The 26,336-nt window shown below is 39.0% G+C and overlaps 1 protein-coding gene across 1 annotated transcript in view; it reads right to left on the reverse strand.

Moving 5' to 3' along the window:
• HPSE2 (heparanase 2 (inactive)) overlaps window positions 1-26,038 on the reverse strand; it is a 165,632-nt gene extending 139,594 nt beyond the window's left edge. Inside the window, exons 1-3 of the mRNA XM_018557128.1 lie at window positions 25,776-26,038; window positions 14,425-14,579; window positions 4,066-4,227 (exon numbers count right to left, since the gene is read on the reverse strand). Coding sequence (XP_018412630.1) covers window positions 4,066-4,227; window positions 14,425-14,579; window positions 25,776-26,038 — 580 coding nt within the window. The remainder of the gene's footprint in view (window positions 1-4,065; window positions 4,228-14,424; window positions 14,580-25,775) is intronic.
• Window positions 26,039-26,336: the final 298 nt, after the last annotated feature.

The following is a 26,336-nucleotide window of genomic DNA, read 5'->3' on the forward strand; positions in this document are numbered from 1 at the left end:
AAAAAAAACTGTATTTTTGCTCGCACCTGACTGGATGATGGAAGTCAGCAGAGCTTCATTCCATTCAAGTGGGAAATTGCCTGCAAAGTGCACATTCCCTTGTACAGTGAACAGTCTTTTGCTTTTAGTAAATCAACCCCTATGAATCTTATCTGAATGCAGTACAATGATAATAATAGAGACACTTACAAAAGCAACTAACAGTAAGGCCCATGTCACACTGGTGATTTTACACAGGGGTGTCCCTACACTTTTTGCCACCTGAGCCGGGGGTTGGGGTGGTGCACATTACAAGGGGGTGTGGGGTGATGATGCCTAAAGCAGCCTCCATGTGCTGCCTCATTATAGGGGTGCCTCTGGTTTCACAGCAGCAATGTAGCTTAGTGCTATTGTTGCTATGAAAAAAATTGTAGTCCTAAAAAATCTTACCCAGACATTCCAAGCGATTTGTAGCTCAGTCACTGGCTGTTTTGCGGGGTTTGGAGCTGCTACAGGATCACCCGTTTCAGTAGGTACTCATGTTATCCTATACAGATGTTGATAACCATGGCACAACAGCAATCTGTAGCTGCTTTGATGAGTATTGTAGTCAGCTACACCATCAATTCACAAGAGAAAACAAGCAAGCAGACAGATTTGTAGTAGTGTGACATGGCCCTAAAAGTAGCAGGAAAGCCTAATCAATTACACATTGAACATTATGGCAAAAGCTCCTATGGGACCTTAGATGGCTTAGATAAGGTATGAATCATTCTTCTTATTAATTCACTTGTGAATGTAAATTTCAGCTTTAGCTACTGAGATCTGTAAACAGGCTTTTTACAGGTGGTAAGGAGACAGAGGAAACAAAGAAGCTCAAATATCCACCTGCTGGCTGGATACAAATCTGAATAATATATATTTCTTGTCTACCTGGCAAAAAAAACCTATACATTCCTTTTAATATAACTGTCAGTTACTTTCAGTTTTAATCTTTTATTTTTTATGTGTTAAATAAGAAAACATACACAACACCAATAGAGGCTTTTACTGATTCAGGGATTATGCCCACAACTTTCTCAGCTGTAGTAAGGCTATCAGCTACATTCACAAGCTCGCTGGTCTGCTGAACTTGCACCACTAAATCCCTTTACTTTCAGTGAGCATTGGCTTTTCCACTTTAAGGGACAGGGTACATATTTGACTTTAGAACTTGCCATTTTATTATTTAAAGCCCAATTGAAGTTGCAGTATTGGATATGCAGTTTTTGCACTAACAACCTCCACTTTTCTCTTTCAGTCTCCAACGAACTGGATCGCATCCTGGCCAGTTCCCTGCATCCTGGGGTGGGCGAGGCATGGCGGTGCATTCAAGTCAATGGCACTGCAGTCATGCACCACCATGCCCCCTCCCGCCCTAGAATGCAGGGAGCCGCCCAGGATATCATCCAGTGCGTTCCAGTAGCTAATCGTCCTTGAACGTACTGGTACAAGCCCTTGTTCACCCCATGTCCGGACCATGTCCAGACCAAAACAGTTTGTTCCCAGACCAAAAAAGCATCCTAATGTAGCCCCATTGTATTTCTCTGTTCACATCAGTGCAGTCAGTTCCAGTACAGGCAAAAAAATATGGCTTGTCTCATTTTCTCTATTCTGGAACGCATGGAAATGCATGAAAAATGCATGAAAAATGCATGCAAACGCACTGGAACGTACTGGACTGTACCTGAAAGCCCAATTGAAGCCAAAAATTGTGGCAAAAATGCACTGCACTGCATTTGCAGATCTGCTGCAGATCTGATCCAGGCCTGGTGTGAACATAGCCTTACTCTCCACTTATCTCCACTTTCCTGTTTCAGTAGGGGAAATCTAAATGTAATTTTGCAGTTTAATAGGATCCAGAGAAAGACCCAGTGCTCTCTGTAATGTAACAGATTTGGACATTCATGCCTCCTTTCCTTCTCTGCAATTCAAGCATGCAAAAATAAGTCACAAATCATAACTTGTCGAGGTACAGGCAGGGCCATCCCTTTAACGCCCCCTTTCCAGACAGAGCATCCCAGGTTGCTAAGAGCAGGGTGGGGAGATTCAGAACCTGCAGTGGTCAGCAATGCTGTCTCTTCTGCCCACCTCCCACTGCTCTGATTGCGTGCACCACCACCCCCCCTGCCTCAGCAAGAAGGCTAGGGACACCACTGCCTACATGACTATAAAGAGATTAAAGAATGAAATACTTCAATTTAGTTTTGAAAAGTGCAGTGTCTATTTCCTTTGCTGAGCTCAAATAAAAAGCAGCTTGTTTCAACATTTCTCTGGTTGTTCTTGTCCTTGGGGTTTTCTTGGCAGTCCGGTGGACTGTGTTTATATTGATATCACCTCTATAACCTGCCCCTCCTGGGTGGCCGTACACGATATAGCTCACAGCTTCCTTGAGATATGCAAGGTTCATTATGACAAGTTTTCAATTCAAAAGAGGAACATCAGTAAGGGGAGAGTGATTTATTTTAGAAACGGCTGAACGCAGCACAGCGACTTTTGTAGTGCATTATGGATTTCTTTTTCCCACAGTCATGTGATGGAGGGACAGTCATGATAAAGCCAACGGTGAACTGGTGTTGGGTATTTCAGCTTAGCATAGGGAAAAGACACTATAAACATTTACTGCAACTGAAAAAAAATTGGAACATAGTAGAAAATATGAATCGGGTAACAACATCAAAAAGCCAGAGAATGGGATTGGTTTTCTATGCTGCATAGTTATATAGTTAGGATGAATGTCCATCCAGTTCAACTAGAAGAAAAAATTAAATAGATTTAAAAAATCTGCATTCTTAGAACCCTTGGAGGGTTATTCACAAAGCTGCCAAAGGCTATTCAGTTCAGGCTTGTACGGCTGAAATCAGCCATCCATCGGCTTGCTTTGGCTGGCTTCGGTTCAGCCGAACATGCTCTGCACCACGAAGTGCAGAAGGAGCTTGACTCAGCCAATCCAACATCTGGATCGGCTGAGCTGAACCCCCAGCAGGCTACTCGCTGCCGTTCGGCCTATTATCATAGGGGCCGAACGGCAGTGAGTGAATAGCCGAATGCCCCCGAGCACCATTCGGCTCTACTGAACCGAAGGGCTCCGGCGGCCGAAGCTAGCCGAAGGATCAGCTGGAGCTACGGCTGATCCTTCGGCTAGCTTTGTGAATAACCCAAATCTTCAGTAGTTCTAGAGGAATATTGGTTATTTATTTATGTATTTATACAATGTGATCATATACCCTCTTAATCGCCTTTTCTATTTAACTTTTGTAAACCAAAACCACAACAATAGATGTAAAGGGCTGAAAAGCGAAGTTGGGTTTACTTTAATCATACAATCATGTGTAAGGCAAGACCCTGGTTTTTTTTTTCGAATTCCAAACAAACAATTGGGTATTCAAGTTTACAAATTAAGTAAATCAACCCCACTGCATGCAAATGCAAAAATCAAAGATTCAGTGGTGATATCACCAGACCAATGAACTTTTCTTAGCAGAGAAGCTATAATGTTTTTTGGTTTACTTTATTTTAGATATCTATTTTAATGGTACAAGATAATAAATATAAAAATGCATAACATGCTGTGCATTCAAATAAGAAAGCCCAGCAAGGGCTCTGCACTAGTTAACTGTTTTTGCAGAGTAAATCCAAAAGAAAAATTTGGATGGGTCCATCTGTACTTGAAAAAGAAAGGGGATGTGTCCCTCCTCTAAATTATTCAACTGTAATATTTGATCTTCTACTGTTAAGGTCTGTTCACAACATCAGCGGTTCACAGCAAAGGATTAAATCAGACTCCAGAAAACCTGGAGTAGCCTCACACTGAACACTTGCTGGATGCAAGAGGTAAATATGGCAAATTTATATGCAGCATTTCTAATTTTTATATATGAAATATAAAAACGCAAAGATGTGATTTCTTCATTCAGAAAGAGACTAAAAAATAAAATAAATATATGCAAAATAGTAGACATTCCCTATTACCTTAAAAGCTAGATGTGCTCTAGCAATCACTTATCCTCACTCACTGTACATGATAAAAATATCTTTAGTTCTTACCAGTTAGCGTGAGGTTGCTGTAGGTGTTCGAGAAATGTTCTTTTAGTAACACCAAATGCATCTGGGCTGCCTTCTCTCTCTGCAGTTCAAGCATGGTGTCTGGATGCTGAGCTATTTTGCACCCTTTCTGTTTGTCCAGAGAGATGTCACTGCGTACAATATCTGCCAAAAAATATATATATATATTAATTTAAATTTTTGGTCATCTATGGCTTGCAATAAAATGTTCTTTTCCAGTATGATATAACACTAGTAAAGGCTTGTACCATGTTAGTTATAAATCAATGCAGAAAGTGTAATACCTTTTATTGGCTAATCTTAATTTTGGGGTTCTTATGATCCTTCCTCGAGCAATATACCTTAATACCCTTCCTCGGGTATAATGTCTGAGCAAGCGACATAAAGCTCCTGAAAATATGAATTGAAAGTGACACTAAGGAGTTAAATCTTAACAATGTAACATTACTATTAACAAAAATGTATCTTATTTGTGTATCACTCGGCTGTAGATCCTCAAATCATCACTGATTTGGTGCTGACCCTGTCCTTCCTTCTGGAGGGTGGCTACTTTTGTTCCCCATGGTCCCTGTGTGTGTTGTAAAGTAGTCACCGCTCCAAGTTTGCTCCTGTGATGGACTACAATCTCACATTTAGTTTACTCATTTGTATTGAGATTGTAGTCCATCACGGAAGCGAGCTTGGAATGGTGGCTACATTACAACACACACAGGGACCATGGGGAACAAAAGTAGACCCCCTCTAGAAGGAAGGACAGTCGACAATCTACAGCCGAGTGATACACAAATAAGATACATTTTTGTTAATAGTTAGGATACTTGAATGTATTTTTAGGGTTTAGCTCCTGAGTTCAGTGTCAATTTAAGTTAGCCAATAAAGGTGTCACTTAAACTTTCTGTTAGTAAGACATAATATTCAGGTAAATAATATAATCAGCTCTTTGGCACAATGTGCAGAGGACACAAATATATATAGGATTAGAATTCAAACTAAATGACTTTGTACTTAAATTGTTACACAGTGGTTTCTTAGGTTTATCTTCACATAATTACACCAGTGAATCTTTTCGTATACTACTGTAATGTAAAGTGAGCCTTTCTGATAGACTGTCTTCTCCAAGAAAATATATAGTGACACCTGCAGGTTATAAAAACATTAGCGCAAATATGAAGCATGCAACAAAAAGATTAGGGGAAATTGAAAACTTTCTCTACTAAGTACATTTCTTAAAACAAAGACACATCCCAAGTACTGATTTATACCTCTCGGTTATAATTCCAAGGTCATATTGAGCTTGCTCATACATTTCTTTTAATTAGGCTTATTCTATCAATCATTTAGTGTACCAGTAAATTATCATACAGCACGGATTGCTTTGATAATGAAGACAAAACACATAAATGTGTTTTTTCTTTCTTGTATGTTTAAAACTTATTGTAATTTATTTTGTATTTGTTATACAATTTAATCCAAAAAATGTACTCTAAGGAAAACTTTAATGAGTTTCCCAACACATTTTGCTAAGCTTTTTTCTTTCCTCAATAATTCCTCATCATCCTCACTGAGGTTTTTTTTTTTTAATGAAGGCAAGTTCACATGTCTAAATAAGCCTGCAAGTAAAATGTTATATATTTCAGCTTACAAATCCTTAAATGTGTGGGTTGCATTAGTTTTTGCTTTTTAGGCTCTGTTTTTTCTTTATTTTCACTTGGAAATCTGGCCAGTAACACACTTCCTGTCTTAGGTGGAATCATTCTTGAACAGTAGCATTGTCACCCTGTGCGGAGGGTGGTGTTAGATGTGCTGGCAGATTTTGGTGGACTTGATTAACAAATTAAATCAGAAAGCCAGCTAACACTTTCTTAACATTTTGGGTTTTTTTTGTAATAAAGGTTTTACATAAAGGAATGAAAGCTGATCATTTTAAACACTCCTGTCAGTGTTCAATGGTTTGTTTCAACCCTCTAGCTGCCACATTTGCTGGACAGCTTGGTCTGCTAAAGGAAGTTGAAAAATAACAGACTTACTGGCCAGATCACCAGGTAAATATAAAGGAAAAAATAAAACTATTTTTTTTACCACATCTACAGAATTGGTAAGCTGCAATATATACAATGTTTGCTTTTTAGTTTAGATATACTTAACTTTTTCAATTATAATTTTTCCTACGTAACATATTCATTAAAAAAATCACAGCATAATATAAAATTTGTCAACAAAAAATACGGCTTAAAAATTCAGGTCACCCACTTTGCATTACATTTGGGATGCATAACAGACCTATGAGCATAGATCAGCATTTCTCAAGCTTTTTCATAAGGAGATACACTTGAGTAAAAACTTTTAGGTCTCAAGGAACCCTCGCTAGTAATTATTATATCTACATTTGGCACATTAGCATGGGGAGAAAGTTGAGAAATACAAATAAATACTACTAAATAATGAATAATGTAATTACATATTGTTGTTGTTGTTATTATTATTATTACTAATACAAATAAATATTAAATAATAATAATATAATGAAACTGTTGTTATTATTATTATTATTATTATTATTATTATTAATAATCATAATCATCATAAATAAAAGAAAGTAAATGCAGACACTAAAAATGTTAAATGTTCCCTCACATTGGTGGTCAATGGAGAATTGCCCCTTTCATTGGTGATCATTGGTGTCAGTAGTTACCTATCTGATAGTGTAAATAAAATCCGAATTGGCTATTTCTTATTGAAAATGGAGGTCTCTTGTCTCAAGGCAATTTAATATACCCCACATACTGCCTGAATGAAACTAAATAAAAATTGTCTTACACTGCTCTTTTGTCTTCCCGATTATATATATAAATTACTTTTTTGTCAGTTGTCAAACAAATATAATAAATCGCAAGGAATGCATAAAATCTGTGTACCAAAAGAAAAAGAAGCATTACATGTCCCTAAAATAAATGTTTTAAATTATTTAGGCAGCAAATTAGTCATAAAGTTAAGGTCAAGTTAACCAAATGTATGCTGCCAGTGCTAAAAATCACAAATAGGTGAAATAAAGTGACATACTTACCAAGCAAATTAATGACAACATTTAACACATCTATCGCAAATGCGGCTGCCTCTTTTTTTTGTGCACTTGCAACCCCTGTGCCTGCAGTCCTGGTCAGCAAACGGAGACAGTTTGGCTAAGGTCTGTGACAGGTTTACTACTGTAGATGAGATTTTCACTCTATACAGACTAACATTTAAGAATTGGTCAGGGGAAGGTTTTATACACTGCCTGTCCAAAAAAAGGTTGCACTCTAATATTTCGTTGGACCGCCTTAACTTTGATTACGGCACACATTCGCTGTGGCATCATTTTGATAAGTTCTGGTCGCAACAGTTCAGAGTTGCATTATTGTTTCACCAAGATCTTGTAGTGATGATGGGAGAGCCAGACCACTGCATAAGGTCTACTCCAGCACATCCAAGAGACTCTCAATGGGGTGAAGGTCTGGACTCTATGGTGGCCAATTAATGTGTGATAATGATGTCTCATGCTCCTTGAACCACTCTTTCACAATCTGAGCCCAATGAATCCTGGCATTGTCATCTTGGAATATTATTACTAGTTATCAGGGAAGAAAAAAATCAATTGATGGAAAAACCTGGTCATTCAGTGCATTCAGGTAGCAGATGACCTCATTTTTTAGGGACATGACCTTGCTGAGCTTAGACCTATTATCCAATGGAAGGCTCTGACCTATTTGCTTAGCTAAATCCAGGTGGTGAATTTCTTTTTTGGACAGGCAGTTTATTATTGCATTCTTAATTTAAAGTAGCAAGGGGAGGAATTTAGGAATCAAGCTGCAATGATATAGTTAATATGTCTCCTAATCTGTCTCAATTCTCCTGTTTAGCGTTGCCTTGTTTTGCAACAGAACTAATAAATGCCCCCCAATCTGTTTCCAAGTAAATGGTGCTTGGGAATGTAGCAGTTCACTTATCAGAAAAAGCAACATTTTTTGCTAAGTATACCAGTGACTAGATGGAATATACACAGCAACAACTTTGGGGTGGGTGCAGCCTTGTTGAATAATTATGTGCAGTGCTCCATACAGCTGCGGCCAGCAGTCCCTAAAATTCAATGGTGCAGCGGCTGCATGGATTTTTCCGAGCTTTACATCTATACAAGGACAGATAAACAACCCTGGAATCAGACAGATTGGGTCCAGGGCCATGCATCCATCCCTGTACGGATGTGCAGTTGCAGTGTACAGTAGAATAAAATGTATATGCCGATATGCTGGATTACATGAAGCAAGCGTCTCAACTCGGGACTGAATTAGAGATAATACCAATATATAGGAATATATAGCAGATACAAATGCATCTAGAAAAGCAACAATAATACATAATTATACCACAAATGATCTGGAAACCTTTGCAGTGTGTATTGGCTTCACACGGCATCTTAATATACTCAAATAGCAGAATAATATGTAATAAGAACAACAATCTAGAAGCTCAACTCACAAGCCCATAAAATAGTGGCAAAATCCAAATTAAGTGGTTAACAACAAATAAAATTAATTCGGAGGCATCCCATTACACTCCAAACCGACGTCTCCTTATGTGTAGCTTAAATGGGGGCTGAAATGGCCAACAGATGGTGCCGTAAAACTAAAGGAGATAATGAGGTCACCAGCAAACCAAGGTCCACTTCATCGATTTGTCTTTTACCACATGCAGTCCCTTCATCAAGCAAAACAATGTGACCAAGATTGTTTTGCCTGATAAAGAGACCTGAGAGACCTGATAAAGTGTGGTTCTGAAACGTTGCATTTGCTTATGACACTATGGGGTCTATTCACTAAGCTGAAGTAGGCAGCCGAGTGAAATACCGACCTGAAGAGAAGTGAGCCGAACGCTGGTGGGCTATTCACTTCAGGCTGGTACGGCTGATTTCAGCCGTATATCGGCTGAAATCAGCCGTACATCGGGTGGCTTTGCGTGGCTTCGGGTGAGCATGTTCGGCCGACCCGAAGTGCAGAAAGAGTTCGACTCAGCAGATCCAACATCTGGATCGGCTGAGCCGAACCTTCGGCAGGCTACTCGCTGCTGTTCGGTCTATTCTCAGAGATGCTGAACAGCAGTGAGTGAATAGCCGAATGCCGCTGAGCGGCATTCGGCTCGGCTGTTCTGCTCGGTCCCTCTGAGGGACCAAGCAGAACAGAAAAATAGTTTAAAAAGCACAAAAAAATAAATAGAAAATGATTGTGCGGAGCTAGCAATGACAGCTAGCTCCGCCCAACAGTGTCCGTCCATTGTCCGGCGGTTCTGCTGCCGTCAAAAAAAAAAAGAAGTAAAAAAAACCTCTCCCGGGCGTTCCGAGAGTCTCCCGCTCCCGGCCGCCCAGGAGAGAAACACTGCTTTTTCTTTTTTTTCTTTATTCTGACACGGAACCGTGTCAAAATAGGAAAAAAATACACAGCTTTGTGTCAGAATAAAGAAAAAAAATAGGATTTTTGTACTCACCGTAAAATCCTTTTCTCTCCGTTCATTGAAGGACACAGGCAACAGATCGTAGATCCTGAATGGTAATATCGCCAACTGTGTGCAAACCCCTACATCTGTGTGCATCTACCTAAATATCACCTGTGTTTCGTTTCCCCAAGTGCCAGTGTACACATAATACGCTGAATCTACAAAGCTAACACATCAGGATAAGGATAACAATTAAATAAGTGGCAGTTTCATTGAGCCCAATATCAAAATCAGAAAATTAAAGTCACATTGCTGAAACAAAGATATTTTGTGAATTGAGCTTATAGTCTTTAGTAAACATATCCCATTGTTTGAGAATTTAGACTCTCCTAAAGATATGACTTGTTGTTATTATTATTATTATTGTTGCTGTTAATAATAATAACAATAATAATAATTAGAATATTATTATTATCATTATTATTATTATATTAGACCTATTGGCATTTGTATCTTTGCACTGTTACAAGTAATCCATAGCAGATTCCAGCAGCGCAATTTTTGCTCTCTGCAAGCAGTATTCTTGACATAAGAAACATGGACAGACACATCAAAGGCATAAGAGGGCCATCTTCCTCAGACAACAACAATCCAGAGATGCAGACCATGTCCTTAATGCAAAAAATGTGCAGAGATGTAAAGGGGCCATTTTAATTAACCTTGTCTCTGCTCTAGGGCTGTGCTAAATTGTAGGCTCTCATTGCACTGAGTGGAGTTGATTTGTCTTGTGGTATGTGACATTATTATGTATATTGTCTTTAATCCTTTTCATAAATATTCCCCCTTTTTTTAAAGATATCATATGTAATGTCTTTTGAGTGTAACATGCAATAATTCTATTAAGAGTATTATAGGATATTGTAATAAATAAGCTACAAGACTGAGAAAACATGTGGTACAACTTTGCAATCTTTCAACACAATATATATCCAGTAGCTGACGTAATATGAGGACAAAGCTAAACAATTCATTCAATGTGTATCCAATCAGGCAGGCACTTGCACTACATAGTTGATGGTAGAATCAAATCGTATAGTGTATGGTCAGCTTTAAGCTAGCCATACACGGCCCCGCATTGCACACATGTGAACCAGAGCCTTAGGAAATACATTCCTACTTCACAATTGTTATAAGAGTCACATCCTGAAACACTGTCTTTGGTTTTGAGGCAAACATGTCTACTCTTACCGTGACCAGACATCCCTATCTCTGGGTGATTAGTCTTCAGCACCTTGTTCCAGAAGACCTGGTCTTTGCCTAATTGCTCAATGGCAAATTGTAATCTTGTTCTAATGCTTTTTTGGACAGCAAAGGCTTCTTAAACACACCTCTCATGCAGGCTGAATTGGTGTAGTGTATTTCTGATCATAGATGCATGCACTTTGACCCTAACCTTGCAAGAGTTACCTGAACACCCTGCAATAAAATGTTGAGGTTCTTGACGAACTCTTTTAGCATCATATTATCAGCTCTTGGGTTATATTTGCTGGGCAGGCCAGTCCTGGACATATTTGCAGTTGTTTAACAGCTATACCACTTGTAGGTTATTTTCTTTACACTGCAATAATTAATTTCAGTTTACCCAATCTTTTTAAATTCCTTGCCAGACTCACTGGAATCCATAACTTTCTTTCTGAGGGCCTTGGAAACAATTGATCTTAGCATGATGACACAACACATTTCAATAGCAAAGAGAACACCATAAAATGTGACAGGTTGCACCTGCAAAGGGAGATTCTAACCATCGGCACCTAATATGGAGCACCTGATTCTATTTCATGGATTTGAAGTGGTGGTAAATATGGGGGTGTCCTTCCTTCTTCTGTATAAGAAATATTTTTTGTTACAGTAACACTAAACTCAGAAATTAATCCTTAAAAATGCATTCATGTACCTTAACTATTAACATAAATCTGTCTTATTTGTGTATCACTACTGGCTACCGTATTTGACGGCGTATAAGACGGCTGGGCGTATAAGACGACCCCCCACTTTTTGTGTAAAAATATAGGTTTTTGGCTATACTAATACAGTATACCGTAGTATACCCAGCGTATAAGACGACCCCCGATTTTCGGGCGATTATTTTGGGTCTCAAACCCCGTCTTATACGCCGGCAAATACGGTACTTTTTTTTCCCCATGGCAGCTGTGTGTATTGTAAAGTAGCCACCACTCCAAGCTCGCTCCTGTGATGGACTACAATCTAGTACAAGTACAAATTATTAAATTAAAAATAATATTGTAGTGTACCACAGGAGTGACTTTGGGGTGGTAGCTATTTACAAAACACACAGTCACCATGTGGAACAAAAGTAGCCATCCTCCAGAAGGAAGGACAGTGTCGGCACCAATTCAGAGATGATAGGAGGATCTACAGCCGATTGATACACAAATAAGATACACAGAACGTAAATGCATTTTTATGATTTAACTCCTGAGTTTAGTGTCACCTTAATTAAGATCATAAAAGTGAATACAAGATGTCAATGTTATGTGTCATCCAAGAATATCAACTTTTTTAATCAAGATCTAATGTTTAAATATGTTTTAAAATGTCAACAATTTAAATGGGATTTCCTTACTTTTTCATATGACTCAAGGCCTTGTATGCCATTAGACCAAGGACATAGAAAACAACAATATCCATCTTGCGGTTTTCCCTTTATATTTATATTTATATTGTGTTGGGGCACACTGGCTATTTGAATGCATAATATATAATATCCAGAGAAATTGTATTCTCTTTACTATTGTGCAGTTTTGAAAATATTAAATGATGAATCCCCTTTTTGAATTATGCTGCAGAAACATTTATCCGTCGGCCTACATTTTTTTCTTCTTCAGCTTCTACTTTAACTGTAGGCTGGAAATGTAGCAGGCTGGAAATGTGGACAGATAATTTGTGGTTGAAATTACACCTTGAAGAAACCTGCAATGAATTTGAAAGGATTGTTCTAGTAAACAATAATTCTGTATTTGTGGGGCAGGAAATAGCCCCTACCACACCTTTTTTGATTTACAGATTACTAAATATGCACCACATGTGCCCTCCCCTCGCTCTTCCAGACACAGTTGCCAGAGCTCTGTTCCACATTTAGGTGATGAAAACTTCAGAGTCCTACTAACATGATCTGCGGAAAGGTTCATTGTCGGAGGCTGCTACTTTCCTGAGTGTGGTGTATGTGAAGACATATAAAGCATCTCTGCTTAGAGCTGGGGGTTCAGTGACTGGAGTGACAAACCATCACAGAGGAGAGGAGGAAGTTATAAACAGGGAATATACATATACTGTATATGGGCAATCTCAAATCAGCATTTAATTGAATCATTCAAACATTCATAATAAAGGAATACAATGTAATTATTATGAGATTGATAACACAACTATCCCTACCTTCCCCCATGCCAAGGTGCTAGGTGTGATCCTTGACTCTGATCTCACCTTTCTGCCACACATCCAATCACTATCCAAATCCTGCTGTCTTCACCTTCATAACATTTCCAAAATACGCCCCTTCCTATCTCTTGTCTCGACTATTGCAACTCCCTCCTTATTGCCTTACCTCTACACAGGCTCCTCCCCCTTCAGTCTATCATGAACGCTGCTGCTAGACTCGTCCACCTAACCAATCGTTCAGTGTCTGCAACCCCCCTCTGCCAATCCCTCCACTGGCTTCCAATCGCCCAAAGGATAAAATTCAAAATATCAGCAACCACTTACAAAGCCATTCACAACTCTCCCCACATCTCTCTCCCATCCTATGGAACTCCCTGCACCAACCTGTCTGGCTATCTCCTACTCTGTCTGCCTTTAGGCGATCTCTAAAGACTCATCTCTTCAGGGAAGCCTATACCACCTCAACCTAACCACTCAACCATCACGTTCTCAAACATTTCATCCCCACACAGCTACCTCCTCATGTATCACTTGCCCCTCCCTTTTAGATTGTAAACCCTCTTGAGCAGGACCCTTCTTACCATCTTGTCTTGAATTGTATTGTAACTGTAATTTCTTCTTTATATTGTAAAACGCTGTGCAAACTGTTGGAGCTATAAAAATCACTCTGTCCAGCACTTTGCAATATAAAAGGGAGACAACAGAGTTACAATACAATTCAAGGTCAAGTTATACATAAAGTAATAACTGTGAGGGGATGAGTTATTCAAGAAAGTAAAATTTCAATCTAAGGGTAGAGGCGGGATAAGCTTCCCCAAAGTGATTAGTTTTCAGGGATCCCCTAAAGGTAGACAGACTAGGAGAAAGTCAGACAGATTGGGGTAGAGATTTCTAGAGGATGAAAGAAGCTCTGGAGAAGTCCTAGATGCGAGCATTAACCTTTGGAGAAAGTGATGAAGGATCTAGGAAACACAAACCCTTGGCATGAGTGGAGAGGATGAAGATGAGAGCATTGCATGCATACAAATGTAAGGGTTTAGATATACATAAATAGAGCTTGAAATTATTGAACAAGTTATTCTGTCTCTTTAGTTAGGTCTTTAAAACCAGATTATAAATTATATTCAGGAGGCTTATAAATTAAAGATGATTTATAGCTATAATTAATAGTTTTTTGGGGGTAGATGTCACTGGGTCCAATTAGCACCCAGCCTCTTACAGAATTCAATGTTGGCATTCTCTTTCCACCCTCAACAAAAAAATTGCATTCCCAATCCCCCATTATTAAGCAATCAATTTCCTATCAACAAAAAGTGGAGTGTGATCTAATAATTTACGTGTTAGCAGGACACTTGCCAGTGGCAATGAATTCATCTCTACTTTAGCAAGCAAGCAGTCAGTAAAGGTAGATGTTCTCACCATCTTCATAGTTTTTTAGATAGTCATCAGGTCCAGGTCCCCTGTTCTTTGCTGGGTTCTTGATGTTCTGGAATTGTAAGAAATCTGTTCTCGGGCCACCAAACCTCAGGAAAGCTGGAGCCAGACCTCGGGCTAGAGTCACAAGTCTTTTGGAACTGGAGAAATATAAAAGAAACTTTTATTAATTAACATAGATTTCTCTGAGCTGGTTAGCTAACCCTAGAAAGAAATAAACATGTAATAGAAAAAGCCTTCTATTGGTAATGGGCCTGTTTTCACACACATTTCTATTCTCTCATATGTATTCATCCTGATTCAATGCTGTGTTAAACCTATCATTGGCATATCACTGACTCCTTGACCCTTTACAGCCTGGTTTTTACATTTCATATTTAACAGAAAGTGTACTAACAAAAGAGGCCAATCCCCTTGCCAAGGTAAAATAAAGATGTTGCTTTTCCTTGCTCCTCTTCCTTAATCTCTCCTCTGCACTTAGCATTCAGGACAATGCCCTATCAAACCTTATCTCCTCCCGTGTTCTCTCTCTGAGTACCCCAGGGTTCAGCCTTGACCCTGTACTTTTCTTTAACTGTGCCACCACTCAACAAAGTATCCCCTCCTTTGGCCTCAAATACCAAAATATGAATTTCTTTTCATGTCCTATCCCCTTGTCACTTATCTGCATCAGTCATGGCAACCATTTCATTCTGCCTGTTAGCCATTTCTCCATGGATATCTGATAGGTACCTATAATGTAACCCAGAGAAAAATAATTATCTCCCCTTTGCCAAAATTCAAACCTCTCCCTGACATCTCTCTAACTATACTGTCATTCTACCTACCTGACAAGCTTGTTGCTTTTTTGTTTGTTTTGACTTTTCCCTCTTTTACATTTCTCACACCCAGAACATCTCTAACTGCTGCTATTTCTACATCTCCAAAAAAGATGGCATACAGTGCCATGTATTTGGGGGCCCACCTCTTAGCAGCACTGGTACACCCAGTAATAGTCTTTCAGTGATAGCCTCTTCCTCCAGAACCACAACTGGAACCTGTTTCTAGTTCCAACCACCTCTTTATTGTATAGCAACTAAGCTACATATTGCAATCTGACATGTGTTTGTATTGATGAAGCTTGTGATGCTATTCAAACATTCCCAGAACTTTCACTCCTATGTTTACTGTGGGAGAAACAATGGATAACATGATCAAATGCTGTGTGCTTACAGATCGAAAGCTACATTCACATCTGGGCAAGGGGAGTTTTGCTGCAGGTGCTTGAGTGCTCAGTTATGAACAGACATCATAGAAGACAGTGAGATTTTTTCAAGGTGAGCAGTTTGTAGCTTAAGGCCAGGTTCACACTTGGGCGATTAGTAACCGCACGGCAATCGTACACGAAACCAAGCGGGTGGTTGCGTGGTCATGGAATCGCCCACCACCACTGATTGCACTGGCGGTGCCAATGTTTTCTAATGGCACCCCAGTCGCGCCAGGAAGATCGCAAGGCTTCCCAATACGATTCTGCCTGTGCAATTGCACACGATCGTGGTTGAAAAAAACACACAGGGTGCGTGTCGCAAAAAAGGTACATGTACCTTTTTTCAGCGACTGTCGCGTGGATGTAGCCCCATTGAAATCAATGGGGGCTCACGGCAACTGCTGTGTGCAACCACACACGATCGCGCGGTCCCTTTACGCGCATCCTGGGATCTCACAAGTCTGCATCGGCCCGCAAGCTTTGAGCTAAAAAAAAACACTCAACAATAAAAATGGAATTGTCTTCTATTTTGCCTGTTCGTACCTGAGTGCCCAAGCGCCTGTAGCCCTTTTTTTATATGAATACAAGCAATAGTAAGAGGGTTATATAGGATTTAGGCTTCTACGTAGATGTTATTAATTCTAGAAATTGATTTTAATGTCTTTCTGAAAAATATTCCATTTTACAATTTTAATACATAGGCAGTCATTGTTTTATTAATTTTTTTGTTATGTATATCCAGGTTGTGCTTCTTATATAATCAAGAAGATCCACAAGTTAGTGTGTGTTACTGTGCTTTCTGTCACCTCTATCCTCTATTAGTCAGCTTAGACTGATTGGAACCAATATGATGTCAGCACTGTAGCTGTTTTATCACAGCAGTCATTGTGCAAAGATGCAGTGGCTGGCAGACAATAGTTACAGTTTACAGTCATGAAAGAAGAACTACAGGAGAATCACAAACTTGCCCTTGCAGTGGGCTACCCCCGCTCTGAAAGGGTTAAATGCTCATTTTGTCTAGGGGTGAAAACAGGGCCGGTGCTAGACTATTTTGCGCTCTAGGCAAATCCAGCTACCTGCAGGCCCCAGCCCCTCTCCTGTGGCATAACCCCCAATCCCCCCGGCGCTGCCCCATTCTCCTGCCGGCTCACTTCTGCAGGCGACAGGTTGATTTAAGCAGCCGGGAGCAATAGCCAGACTGCTATTGGCTATTTTAATTTGAAATAGCCAATAGCAGACTGGCTATTAAAACCCCACCCACTGAGCAGAGGCGCAGACCAGAGAGAGAAAGTTGTCTCTCAGTTCTGATCATCTGCTAAGTGGGAGGATGTAACAGCCAGCCTGCTATTGGCTTTTACAATTTGAAATAGATGGGGGGGACACCGTGAGGGGGTGAGTGGTCGAGGCTGCGCCCTAGGTAGCAGTGCGCCCTAGGCGGCTACCTAGTTTGCCTAGTGGCAGCACCGGCCCTGGGTGAAAATAAAGCAGATATACCCACAGTTGTCAGCACTCACCTCTTTCTCTGTGGAGTCTCCCTCAGCATCCTCACGTCTGAGAGGTGGCATCAGTGGTCCTTAGACAGCCGAAGCCAAGGGGAGCAGAAGCTGTAGGGACCGGTCTAGCAGTCCAGAGGCTTTATTTGAGCCCCTTAGACAAAACGAGCCCCACTGCGAAACGAGCCCCACTGCAAGGGTGAGTTTGTGTTTTTTTTCATATGGAGAACCATCTACCAATATACAGTATTCACGACTGTAATAACATTTCGTTCATGCTCACTTTACAAAGGTTATTAAACAAACTCTGCTTTAAAATTGTTACATTATTGGTAGAGAACAGTGCTTTTTATAGGGGAAAAAAACAAAGTACATTGCCTCTTTGTATAAGTGGATGGTCCCACTAAGGGTATATTTTAACATACAGGTTATATAAATACAATTGCAAACAATTTTTGGATTTATGCCTTTACATTGACTAGTGATTTAATAAAATCTGACCCAAAAGTCAGCATATCATCATTAAAACAGCTATAAACAATACAGTAAGGGTTATCCTATTCATTTTATTGCCTATGACAATGACGATCACTGCATCCTGTCTTGCCCCAATAATGAACTTCTCTGAGTTCACTCTGAGTTCATCAGTAAAATTAATTTGCTAAATGAAAATGTAGCTGTATACAGCCCAATTCACTAAAGGGTGAAATTAGTTTGCTTGAGTTTACGTACTTTCTGACATTTCAGCAAGTATAAAATTGTGCACACAGCCCAGTTGACTTGGAAAAATGTCACAGGAACCCGTATGACTTTCCTTAATAAAGCGCAAATGCATGTGCAAAGTTGAGCAAATGTTTCAACACGTGCAGACTTTTGTACTTTGCAGTTTAGTGAATAAGGCCAATAGTGGATATACGCCGCACTTTTCTCAATGTTTGGTACCCTGAACCTGTACATGTATACTGTCTATAAACATCCTACCAACTTAAAGCCATCAAACCTACATCTGTTAAGATGTACAAAGCAGAATGTATGATGTTTTTCTCTATTAAACACCTTTTTAAATCATGCCTTACTACACATACCCATTTGATTAAAATATATTGATTAACTTAATGTATTATTTTGCTATTCTTGATCTAGGTAGTAATATTTGCTACACAACATCATATTTGAACATACCCTCTAAGGCAGGGGTGAACAAATTGCTATGGAAATCAGGAGCCAATATGTCCAACCGAGAGCCAGCAGGATTTTTTAGGAGCCAAATCCATTGACAAATAGTAGAGAAAACCTGAAAAGTCAGATATCAGGTGTCATTTTTAAGGAGCATTGGTTACGTGGTTCCTGGGATTTGCCTAGCCCTGATGTAAGTAAACCATATGTTGAAAGAACAAATTATGAATTGATACATGTGTGGGTAACAAACTGAGCTTTTGTAAGAATTTATGACCCTCTAATTTTCCCAAAGTTTGAGACTTTCCCAAATCTAGTTTGCGCAGATTTCCCATATGTCTGAAGAAATGTTTGAGAATGTGAAGCAGTGATGAAGAACAGTAAAAGCAGGGAGAGGCAAGGCAATATTCCAGTGGAAAGTGGTAAACTGTCTGTGGTTGCCCAACAGTAAAACTGTCAATATGCGAGTTCCAGAAACAAGCAAGAAAATTTCCGTAGGTGTCAGCGTACTTTGGAATAGTCACTCTTGTATAATACTAGCAAAGTCCATAAATATGTTATTATGTTGGTATGTTTGTTGTGTATTGGATATATGATCGATGAAAACCCCATAAATTGGCACATAGGTCACTATAAGTGATCACATAAGTTACTATAAGTGGTCTACTCTCAACATCAAAAATAATCATGATCACAAGTTTACTTGTTAATGCTTTCTTGTTTGACAGGAAAAACATTATTCATAATAGGAATAGTCATCCCATTAAACATGCCAATATAAAGTATGGGTCAATATAAGATATATATGACAAGAGGGGTTGATGTTCTCACTCACATATAACACTTTGAACACAAAGCATTTTGAAGGTAACATTTGCACATAATACTTATATTTAGTATGTGATAAGGGAGCTTTTTTAAGAGACACATCAGTGCTTTAAAAACACAAGGGACTATGCTATTAATTAGGGATGTTCAGATACCAGTTCAGATACCAGTTCCGATACTTGGCATTTTCACAAGAACTACCAGGGTTGCAGCTGGGACCTGGCTCTGGTGCTCCACCACTGTTCTGAAATCATTAGTCTGTATTGTTTTAGAAAAACTGCCACATGACTATAAACAAAAATGTACCAGTGCTTGTATCTGTGAGGACTTGGACAAGTATCAGTACTGGTACTTGAAAAAATGGTATCTGTGCATCCCTTGATATATATTTATATAAAACAAATAATGCATTAAAACAGAGATGTACAAATCCCAGGAGCTCCGTATGCTCCTTAAAAATGACAGCTGCCTCCTAACTTTTGAATTTTTCTATAGTGTAGTCTTAGAGCTGGAAAACTATCTGTACATGTTGTTGTACTTGTACCGGGTACGGTACTTGGTATCTGAACATCCCTACTATTAATTGATTAAATTACCTGAAAAACAACATATATGTAAGGAATATTAGAAGAATTGTTTTTTTGGGGGGCGGGGGCCCGATCCTGATAAAGTTTGGCAAGTAGTGAACATAAAAACAACATAACCTTTTTTGATGTAGGTGTGTTGTCTGTACCAACCACATTAATGCTCCCAATGCAAAAAGCAGAAAGATAAAAGGTGAATAGATGCTAAAGGCAATAGTTCTATATTTCCAGTCTTCTGGTCTTTACAATTTAGTCTACTCCTTTTATCTGAAATTCATTTTGTCCCATGCTGCTAAAAATGTATCTCCCGTGCTCATAACCACAATTTGGTGTGTATGAAATGTGAACAGAAACTAAACATTTTAGCATAAGAAAAGAAAACTAATTACTGAACCTTGTAAGTCAAGGCTGGACTAATTCCAGGAGCTAGGTAGCCAATGCTTCTTAAAAGTTACAGCTGCCACCTAACTTATGATGTTTCCTCTAGTTGTCAGTGGATCTAGCTCCAAAAAAATCCTCCTGGGCTCCCGGAGTGGACAGATTGACTTATTTTGCCCCCCCCTTAATGTAAGGAGATATTCATGAAAGAGCACCACACAATAATTCCCATAGAGCATCAATACTCATGCACCAGTAAGAATGCCAAAATATTTAAAAGTGTGTAATACCAAAAGGTTGCTCCACCCCAGGCTATTCAGTGTCTTTTTTCCATTTTGTTCTTAAAATTTTGTAATGAGGATGACTGCGACATACACGGTTTAGTCCAAATGCATAACGCATTGCCTCTGTAAAGTCAATGTTGATTGATTGCTCAATGCTCAGTTATAGAACATCTCTATTACATGAGCTACACAGTGAAACTTTTGGCTGAGTACAAAGTAAATACGACATATATGCAATGGTCGGCTTATTACATATTGAGAAGAGGCTTTCATCTTGGCTCATTTTTAAATAAAGTTCAGCTTTGTCAGTGTTGGTGATTTCCTAACGTTGTATGCCACCCCACCTGTGTTTACTAATATATTAAAAATAATAAAATAAGATTTTCTCAATTATTTTAAATAAACACGTATTTAAAAAAATAATCCGATATCTGCAATGGGGACCTCATATCTGTTGCATTTGCAAACGCACTGACAAAATTGCTTTCCATAGTGTACGGTGTGTAAAAAATGGTATCTATTTTATTCTCCTATATATAACGCAAGTGTTATTTCGTGGGGTGTCTCACGTAGTACACTGAGCCATTCCCTTCCATCCCTGCCCCAGTAAAGGCATTATATTATGATGTCCTTAATACAGTCATGCGATTAGGAAATACAGTAGAGGAAAAAGACTCTTAACCTGTAAGTATGTTTTAAATTGTGTCAGATATAGAGAAACTCAAAAATATACAAATCCCTGACATTTAGGGCCATTGTAAGGTTTTAACCCAAGATCCTCATTTCAGTAAGTCTGCCATACCAGCGTGAACCAGCAGACATCCATAATATAAGTGCTGTGTGTATTCTTAGCCCTCTGATCCTTTCATACAAATACAATACTGTATTTGGTAAAGAAGACCTCCTTCCCATACTGTACATGTGTTATAGTGATTACATTGCTACATCATAAATTCCCAGGGAGATTCCAAACAGCTATATATTATGTTAACATTCGGAACAAACAGTTATGGTTCTTTTATGACAGCCAAGAGTTTTTGTAGATGTTATAATACCTGCTGTGCCACAACAAGCAGGCGCCTCCATCACAAATGACACGACGGCTTCTCTTGTGATGTCTCTTACATATGACTTGAGCCATAGCAGACATGTTTGAAGTTGGACGTTATATTGTGCTAGACAAACATCACTAAGTGAAAGTGTCACATAAAGGTGACATTAAATGGGTGCCTTACATTCAATCTCACCCAACAAACCTACTTCTGTTTCAAACACCAGCAAGGAGAATCTTTCATTTACAAAAGGGATTCTTGAATATGTAGCAATGTTACTATTTAGAGATGGAGTAACATAGTCACCGAGACTAAGGACCGAGATTAATTTACAATGTTATGATACATTCATTCTCAAGCTATCTTGTTAAATAACTATCTGTATATAGAAGTGAGGCAGCGTTGAGCCATGCAGCTCCTCAGCAACATTCAACGATATTGCAAAATCATCAGAAAGTGAAATAAAAGGCATCAAAACATCTGATTTTTCTAGCTATTACTATTGATGAGCATTGATTGCATTGATGAGCTAATAGCTATTACTAGCTATTACTCACCAATGGCAGCATTCATTTCAAAGTTCAGCATGTCTGCGGTGGGGTTGATTTACTAAAGAAGTAGCGCATGTGAATGTAAATGTAGAGGTGAAGCTGTGTTGACTTCCATCATTCAATTAGGTGTGAACAAATCCTGTTCTTTTTCATTTTCTTTGAACACATTTGGGTATTTTTGTTAAAGTGAATTTTTGCTTTTACTGTATTCACTAATTTAAATGACAATTCACTTTTCAAAGTAGTAATGCTCTAGTCCTTCAGTACATCAACCCCAGTATCTCCATCAAATCCACAGCGCTGTACTTAACACACATAAGGCATCTGCCATATGGGCAGGGTCATGCAAGAACTTTTTTGTTGGCCGCACTCGCTAAAGTGATAATCTCTGTATCATCCCTGTGTAGAAGACAGGAAAAAACTGTCCAATTCAGTAATACATGCAGCATTTTTTTTTTTGGCATAAGATCTGAACTACAGAACTGCAGGCTTGCAAATGAAAGCATGAAAAGCCTCTCATGTGACCCCAGCATCAAGATGAGCCCTTAGAGATGCAGGAGTTGACGAATCGGATGGAGTAACCTGTTACATCAGGCTCTGTTAATGCCTGGATTAATGTAACATTAAACTGAGTGCAGGTACAAGCACTGTGAATGCCTGCCCATGCACAGAGCACTGCTGAGCCCTATACCAGCTTTATGCAGCTTTCTGCTAGAAGGAGCCACAACTGATGACTTTACACTGGCGGTTGCATGCCAAGGGTAGCACAGTGATAAAAAAAAAAAAAGGGGATTTTTACTTTGCTTCATGCTACTCTATAATACTGCAGTCTTGCTTCACATGTGATAGAATTTACAAACAAAAATTCCACAGGACCTTATTGGTTCTTTCCTGGACTAGAATAAAACTGACTCAATTATTAAATATTAGACATGAGGATGTCTAATATTGTGGAAAGCACAATTAAAGTATTAGCTGATACTTCCCTTATATTCCTGTATTTGTACACATGAAAGGCTGATGAATGAAAACCTGAGATAAGAATGAGCATGAAGCTGAGATTCTCATCCACACTGACCAACTGCAAATCGTATTTAACACATCAATAAAATAAATCAGTTTCTATTGGCAACAACTTCAGGTCTATGCTCATTTCATTCTCTCCAGTTGTATGGATCAGCCCCAGTTGTGTCTATAAGGGGTTGATTTACTAAAGGCAAATACTCTGTTCACTTTGCAAGGGAATTTTCACATTGTGCTGCATTCAGATAAGATTCATAGGGGTTGATTTACTAAAAGCACTTTACAAGGGAATGTGCACTCTGCAGGTAAGATTTCCCTTAGCTTAGGGAATGAGGTGAAGCTCTTCCGTCATCCAATCACGTGCAAGCAAAAAGACTGTTTATTTTAAAACATTTTCCTTGCTCATGATTGGGCATCTTTTGCAAAGAGAATTTTCACCACATTCACTAAGCTAAGACAAAATTGCAGTCAGGGCCCTCCTAACCATCTTGCCTTGAATTGTACTGTAACTGTAATGTCTTCCTCATAGTGTAAAGTGCTGAGCAAACTGTTGACGCTATATAAATCCTGTATAATAATAATAATATAATAATTCCATTGCAAAGCAAACACCTGATTTGCCTTTGATAAATCAACCCCACTGTCTCTAAAAATATATACCAAACCATAGACAAGAGATATAGATAGATAGATAGATAGATAGATAGATAGATAGATAGATAGATAGATAGATAGATAGATAGATAGAAGGGGTTGATTTACTAAAGGTAAATAGGCTGTTGACTTTGCAAGGGAATTTGCATTTTGCAGGGAAGTTTCCCTTATAGTGAATGAGGTGAAAACTCATTTTGCAAAGAATACCCGATCACATGCAAGGAAAATAAAAAAAAAGTGTATTTTTGCTTGTAATTGGATGGTGGAAGTCAGCACAGCTTCACCTCATTCCCTAAATGAAGGGAAAACTTCCCCTGCAAAGTGCAAATTCCCTTGTGCAAATACTCTTTTTATTTCCTTGCATGTGATCGGGTATTGTTTACAAAAATTAGTTTTCACCTCATTCACTATAAGGGAAACCTCCCCTGCAAAGTTCAAATTCCCTTGCAAAGTCAACAGCATATTTGCCTTTAGTAAATCAACCCTAGTCTATCTATCTATCTATCTATCTATCTATCTATCTATCATGTCTATGGTTTGGTATATATGTTTTAGAGACATTGGGGTTTATTTACTAAAAGGCAAATAGCACTTTATAAGGGAAGTGTTCGTTTAGTGAATGAGATGAAGCTCTGCTGACTTCCACCATCCAAGTGCAAGCAAAAATACACTTTTTTTGCTTGCACTTGGATGGTGGAAGTCAGCAGAACTTCATCTCATTCACTAAACTCAGTTTAATAACCAATCATGTGTAAAGATAAATACTAAAAACAGTATTTAATTGCATATAGAATTTGACTTCCACCATCTTAAGCAAGCAAAATTACTTTTTAATATTCCTTGCACGTGATTGGTTATTAAACTGAGTTTAGTGAATGAGGTAAAGATCTACTGACTTCCACCGTCCAAGTGCAAGAACAAAAATGAATATTTTTGCATGCACTTAGATAGTGGAAGTCAGTAGCACTTCACCTCATTCACTACTGTATAAGAGAAACTTCCCCTGCAAAGTGCAAATCAACAGTCTATTTGCCTTTTAGTAAATCAACCCCAGTGTATCTGAAAAATATATAACAAACCATAGACATGATAGATAGATAGATAGATAGATAGATAGATAGATAGATAGATAGATAGATAGATGGACTGAGGTTAATTTACTAAAGGCAGTAGAGCTTCCCCTCATTCACTATAAGGGCAACTCCCCCTGCAAAGTGCAAATCCCCTTGCAAAGCCAATAGGCTATTAGCCTTTTAGTAAATGACCCCCTATGTATCACACAAGTAAGTGCAACAAAAACAGCAAAAAAATTTAAAAGAATGCATGCTTAACTTTTCTATATATACATCAGGAAACATTACAGTTCTAAAGTACTTTATAGGGTGCATGCTTCTACAGATTGTGGGAATGATGGGCTTGTGATCCTGCATTGTGCTCCAGCACTGACTGAGATGACAGGCTGGCAGAATGCACACATCTTGCTTAGTAGTATTTTATATCCCCGAGTAAGTTTAATGATCAAAGTGGTTTTAAACTGCTTTTACAGTTCACATGTTTTCTGCAGTTGCTGCAGAGAGATCTTTTTGGCTTGTAATATTTATTTGTGGAGCCAGAGAGAAGACAGGATTTGGAGTTATGAGGAGCCTGAATAGTACGTGGAAGTCAAAAGGCTTTCGGCATCCTCCAGAAGTCTGCTTATCAAAAGCCCAGATCGCATCGAATTTATTGAACAGACGTGTGTTCCAGACCCTCCCCGAGTCATTATGTCGTGCAAAGATGCATTAGAAAGCCAAGGCTTCTAATTGTCGGGTATGTGCAAAGCAGAGGAGTTTTCTTCAGTCATAACTGATAAATTTCTGAAATGCTTTTTACATTGCAAACATGTGCATCTTAATGGAAACCAGTTCTCGTCTCCATTAGAACTTGCTTTAAGAAAAAAAAAAAGAAAGGAAGAAGAAAAAAAAAAAAAACACAACAACCTTGAGAAATGGTTTAGAAATCGAGTATCAATTTCATAGCATGACATGAGCTGTTCTGTTCCTTGTAGCAGCAATCTCGCAAGCTTACCTTAGGAAGTCCAACCAGCCATCACGGATGATAGAAGGGTCTATCTGCACAGAAAGAAAGTTCTCGCTGACAGTCCTCACCGGGCTCTTGGTGTTCACATCAAGGAGAATCAAAGTCCTTCCTTTCACCCCTGAGGACCTGGGGACAGGGAGTACCCTCCTTTCTCCGATGTGGCCAAAACATGACCAGGTGGACATCATGATCAGGAAGGTGAGCTGCAGGTACAGGTCTAGGGGTCTGGAGCTGGAGCTGGCTGGGTGCATCCTGGATACAGACTCTTAATCCTGGCAAGTGGACTCCCAGCTCACTAATTGTCCTTATCTCACAGGCTTGTCAGAGGAGACTTTTTTTGCGATGTTTTTGGTGCTGCTGGAGGGGAAACCCACGCCCCTGACCAGCCTTTCAGCACATCGGGCCAAGAGTAACCCAGCACCGCCCATTTAAGAGATCCATGCTGAACATTCATCCAGACTCCTGCTGATGGAAGGTAAGGTGAATCTTTAACCCCAGGCATGCCAAAACCAGCAAAAAAAAAAAAAAAAAAAAGAAAAGCTTATAGAT

This window comes from Nanorana parkeri, unplaced genomic scaffold (genome assembly GCF_000935625.1).
Source record: "Nanorana parkeri isolate BGI_ZX_2015 unplaced genomic scaffold, ASM93562v1 scaffold2, whole genome shotgun sequence".
Lineage (NCBI taxonomy): Eukaryota > Metazoa > Chordata > Amphibia > Anura > Dicroglossidae > Nanorana > Nanorana parkeri.